The following is a 5,585-nucleotide window of genomic DNA, read 5'->3' as shown; positions in this document are numbered from 1 at the left end:
ATATTTAATCCCAATTTTTAATATGGATTTGCTGGAATTTTGTTAAAAATTGTTGAGATCTGTAAGAATTTGAATTCGTTTTGCTTATCAGCAGTTTAAATGAGAAGAAGTCCAATTTTTTTTACTTCTTTTGAAATGAAACGTAGCTCAGGTGCATCCTATTGCTTTGGATTGCCGTTCAAATCTTTCTACACTTTCAAATTTCATGCAGGCTTTCATGCATCCCACACATGAACTCTGGAGTTCAACCCGAAGAGGCCATCAGGTTCTTGGACACCTCTCTTCTCACAAAAACTCTTCTTGTTTGATTGCTCGGATTACTCAGGTGCCCGGGTCTAGTGAGAATCCTGGTTCTTCTGAACGTCTTTTATTTCAAACCACTGGAGATGAATGTGCTCTTGGGAACCTTGCAGAATCCTTCCACTGATCCGTAACACAAATTCAGCCAGTTCTTTGGATTTGCTCATGGCTTGATTTTCGCTCTGATTGGCTGTTGAACTTTATCCAGACACGTCTGTGTGCAGTTCCAAATCGTGTCCAGTCCAGTGAATTTGTCACATGTGGAGTCTGATCGAAGTGTAGAAGCATCTTCAATCTGCTTAGCTGAGATCACCTTATTACGATGCAATTAATGCTTTGTCATTTATATAAGGAACACTAGATGGATAAACGTTTGTGGACTTCTTTCCAAACGCCCCATTCCACGTTGAATCTCTATTTGCTTTCAGAACTTCGCTTTTCTCTAAAGATGTTCTACTTGATGTTTGTGGAGAGTTTGGTGAGATTTCATTCATCATCAAGGGAGTCAGGTAGTGATGTAGGTCTGGTGAAGAGGCCTGGAATGCAGTCAGCATTCCATATGTATTCCAATAGGGCTGGAGCTCAATAGCAGGAGATCTTCCACTCCTTCATGGGGTTGACTTTTGTGCAGAGGTTTGGCTCTCCTAATTCAAGCAAAAAAAAAAAAATCCATAGACCTCCTACACAAACTTTGTGTTTTATAGGGGGAAAGTCAGGGGTCCCAAACTTCTTAAGTGTATAATATTGTACTTTTTATGTCAAAAATATATATTTTGTGTAAATGTCCCAATGCGAAAGGACACCATTCCTAAGGACCTCGATGGAAGTGTCAGGTGCGTACCCATCATCTTTTTCTTTCTATCTTTCTTTTTTTTTTTTTAAAGGGGAGGGGAAGCCCCGTCACATCCTCCGTGTCCATGTATGGGCATGAAGATGCCACGCAGCGGGGGAATCCTCTCCCAGCACGCGGTGAATGAGAGAGGGAGGGTCGAGGCGCCTGCTCAGGGGTATAAAAAGCCGCTGAAGGTGCGAGGAGCGCAGCAACAGATAGCGGAGCGAGTCGCACACATCCTGGACATTATACATTTATTTCTATAAAAAAAATAAGGGGATTCCTGATCATTTAATTATTGTTCACTTTTTTTGTTTCTTTGCTGGATTGCGTGAATTTATTACGGACGTGTTTGTCGCAGAGAAGATCCATTGTTGCATTTATTTCTTAAAAAAAAAAAAAAAAAAAAAAAAAAATTAATCGGATATCCAAGTTTTTTTTTTCTTGCTTTTTTTTTCTTTTGCTTTCTGAAAGCATGCTCAACAACGTCGATTTGAACTCTCAGGACTCTTTCTACCCTCAGTTTGACACCTGTAACGACTCGTCCATCGGGATGATGGACACTAAGGAGCATCAGGATGTCTTCATGGACGCCGAGCGCGCGGCTCACTTTGCACACGGTGAGTTTTATAACAGATAGAGAATTTTTTTCCTATATGCCATGATGGAGAAACACTGGTGAGTTTGTCACCATGGTTAGTTTCGTTGAGAACTGATGCTGCGGAACGGCACGGATTTGAGACTTCGGTGCCTTTGCGCAGCGTTTATTCTCAAGGAAACTATGTGAGATGGAGATGTGACGAGTAGCATCCCTATCACTCGAGTGCGCATCTCCTCACTACTTTATGTAACATGCTGTAAGATTCATCCCCAACTACGCTAATAACGCCTCGTTTCTTTTTTCCCCCTCCCGTTCTTTCTTTTCTTTCTTTCTTTCCTGTCCTCCTCCACCATCATCCTCAGATACAACAGTCACTCCCAAAACGGAGCCCACCAGCTCGGATCAATACTCCTCCTGTCACGGCCCTAAGGGAACCTACGACGCCTCGTTGTCCTACTCGGGCAGTTTCTACGTGGAGGCGTGTCAGGGCGCCCCCTGCAGCGCGGAAACGCTGCTCAACATGATCACCGAGATCGTGGGCATCTCCGCGGGCCCGCTTCCAGAAGCGCAGCAGCATCAGCATCAACATCAACAGGAGCAGCAGCAGCAGCAGCAACAACCACGACAGCAAAGCGATGCGAGTGCACCCCAGGAACCGACGTCCTCCGAGGCTGGGACGTTCCCGGTGGTGGTGAAAAGCGAGTTTGAGAACACCGGAGGCTGTTATTACGAGTGGAACTCCTTCGGAAAAGCAGACAGCTATGGTTTTGCGACGTCGGGCGATTTTCAGTCAGAGCAGCAGCAGCAGCATCAGCCGCATCAGGTGGATATGAAAGAGCTATTGGACTCGCTGTCCAACCCTGACATGGAGTTCAAGGTGGAAGCGGGGATTAAGCAGGAGCAAGGCTTTGGGGATGCTTGTGGCCAGAGTTTTGGTGCTCCTGCGTTTAACTACTCTGTCATGGACGCACCATCAAACCTAAAACCAGGCGTGTTCCCAAACTTCCAGCCCATCCCTGTTCCGGGGCAGTGCGAACCTCCGAGCTATGCGACCTCCACCATCGACTCGCTCCTGTACTCCACTTTGCTTCCCGCTGAGCCTTTGGCACCGAGCCGCGCACGTGCCCCGAAGCGCAAAAGCAACGCCTCTGCTTCATCTTCTTCCACCTCCACCACCAAGGAGAAACCCTTCACGTGTCCCATGGGCACCTGCGACCGGCGCTTCTCTCGCTCGGACGAGCTCAACCGGCACATCCGTATCCACACGGGCCACAAGCCGTTCCGGTGCCGCGTGTGCGCGCGGAGCTTCAGCCGCAGCGACCACCTCACTACGCACACCCGCACGCATACCGGTGAGAAGCCGTTCGCGTGCGACGTGTGCGGCAAGAGGTTCGCCCGCAGCGACGAGCGCAAGCGGCATGGCCGCGTCCACCTGAGGCACAAGGAGAAGACGCAGGAGCTCGGCACCTGGCCCTTCGCCCTCCCAGAGGCCATCTGAATCCTGAAAACAAAAAAAAAAAATCAACCCGGTGCCAAGCTGCGCTTTGTATTTGGTGTGCGCACGACCTTGGGGAAGATCGACGGCTGATTAGGATCATGATCGGAGGCTCCACGTGCACTGTGCGCATATACGTTGTGCATTTTAATTTTCAGGTTTTATTTTTTATTTTTTGCCCTTTTTTTTTCAAAAACAAATCCAAATGGTTCCTGGAACCTCCACTTTTAATGAGTTCTAATGCACTGAATCCTTAAAAGTGCCTCCAGGAACTCCAGGAAAGCTTCTTTTCAAAACTACAAGGGTTCCTATAAGAACAATCCTCCTGGAACCCTAATTTGTAAAGTTGTTTGTTTGTTTGTTTGTTTGTTTGTTTCAGGTGAAATGAGATATTTGTGAACCAGACTTGACCGTTCTCGCCTTCCAAAATGGGACACTGTTACCGAAGGCCTCAAATATGATGGAAATATGAGTGTAAGGTTCATCTTAATCTACTTCCTTGACTAAGCTCATAATATTAAATCAGAGACCACACAAAAAGACAGATTTTTTTCTTGTTTTATTTATTTTATGGGTTTTTTTGACCTGGAAGAAACAGGATGGAGGACGTTTTCACGCAGCTGGACGAGAGTGCCAGGACACTTTTTTTTTCTGAAGGTGGAAAAAAAAAAGGGGATCTTCCCTGTACACAATGCCCTTCGCGATGCTTGCTGTGTGTGCAGCGACCTTATAATCTTTCACCGTTTAACTTTTCGTGCTCCAGGTTGCTTGAAGAGCAGCCGAAACGCTTTCGGGCTGCATTTCAGCACTTTGACTCCGGAACAGCTCCGACCTCGAGTTTTACTTCGTTTTATTTCTTCCTCTTCCTTCCTCATTTCTCTTTCTTTCCTTCCTTCTTCAATTTCACTATCCTGCGCTGGATTGGATTGCACTTCTCTCCAACTTTTGTGCTTTTTTTTTTTTTTTTTTTTGATATTGCATGTTTTACTGTTCATGTAATATGATGATTAATAAGCTAATATAATAATCCATGATCCTCACTGCGCAAGTGAGACTTTACCTCGTTTCTACATCATTTCGGTGGTGGCTTTTTTCACCTTCCGGATCTTGGACACACCACGACTTGTGGTTAATTCGTGCCAAGGTGGGGGTGAGGGGGTGGGGGTGCGGGGGGCTTCATTTCTTTTCCTTTTCCTTCGAATTAATGTCAGTGTTTCTTTTCATTGCAATGCTATTTGATTGAATGGTAAAAAATAAAAGTAAAAAAAATCACAAAAACATTTTAAATGGTGTTGTTTTGTAAGGAAGTTCTACAGCTGTCAGTGCAAAAATAAATATATTTATATGGCTATGTATGATTATTTGTATTTTTGTATTTTTCTGTTTGTCTGGATCTATATTTCAAGATGAAAGTTTTATTTCGAACCTGTTCGACTTGCAGTGGTTTCCTGTGCGTAGTATAATAATAATAATTATTAATAATAATAATAATAATAATAATAATAATAATAATAATGGGAAATAATTACAAAAAAAACGCAGACCTCCAAACATAACAAGTTCAAAACTCCTGAACAAGTGTATAAGTTTACAATGCAGAGACACAAAGCATTTCTGTCCACTTAGAACCCACGTGACATTGTTTTTTTTGACTCACCCCCTAGTTTTTGTTTGTACATAAATGGATGAATTCTGAATTATCTAGCTCACATGGCTCTTGTAGTGTGTAATGTGATGAAGACTAGAATAGCACCAGGCTGAACTTTGCTGTTGAGTAACTTAGGTAGCACACATTGCTGCATTTTCTTTCCTTTCTTTTTTTTTTCCTTTTTTCTTTTTAGTTCTTCGACCTGAAGGTAAAAGGTGTCTTATCAAACATGACTGTATTGTGGTTTGTTTTATTTACAAAAAAAAAAAAAGAACGATAGAAGGAACAAGTGAAAGGATGAGATGTTTATGGGAAACTTGCCTTAAATTATTTTTAACCTCTTCCTTTAGTGGGAGAATAAATTTGTATATATTGAGACGGTTTATACAAAGTACTTTGAATGAACTTTGATGTTTGTTATTTTTATGACTGATGTTTATGAATAAAAAAAAATATTTCTAAACTACTTTTGGACGGTTTATTTTTCTTCACGTTACCATTAGCACTAAAGAATAAATACTTCATTTTAAAAACTTAAGGGTTCTTTGGTTGTCCTTTTTTGGGATCAGTTGAAGGGTCGATGTAGAAGAATTTCTGTTTAGGGTTCCCTGTTGGAAAATGAATTACATAATTGAATACATAATAATGAATTACATAATTAAAGAACAGTTATATGACATATGAATATAATGAGTCACAACATAAATAG

At 42.6% G+C, this 5,585-nt stretch overlaps 1 protein-coding gene across 1 annotated transcript; it reads left to right on the top strand.

Annotated features, from left to right (window-relative positions):
• The first annotated feature begins 1,333 nt into the window (after nt 1-1,333).
• Nucleotides 1,334-5,342, top strand: LOC124381255 (early growth response protein 1). The gene is made up of 2 exons (XM_046842703.1): nt 1,334-1,752; nt 2,096-5,342. Exons 1-2 carry the CDS (start codon nt 1,608-1,610, stop codon nt 3,229-3,231), a joined length of 1,281 nt encoding a protein of 426 aa, XP_046698659.1. The 5' UTR covers nt 1,334-1,607; the 3' UTR covers nt 3,232-5,342.
• The last annotated feature ends 243 nt before the right edge of the window (nt 5,343-5,585 follow it).

The sequence above is a fragment of the Silurus meridionalis genome, chromosome 28 (genome assembly GCF_014805685.1).
Source record: "Silurus meridionalis isolate SWU-2019-XX chromosome 28, ASM1480568v1, whole genome shotgun sequence".
NCBI lineage: Eukaryota > Metazoa > Chordata > Actinopteri > Siluriformes > Siluridae > Silurus > Silurus meridionalis.
The sequence above is the reverse complement of the archived record's forward strand: the minus strand, read 5'-3'. Positions and strand labels throughout refer to the sequence as shown.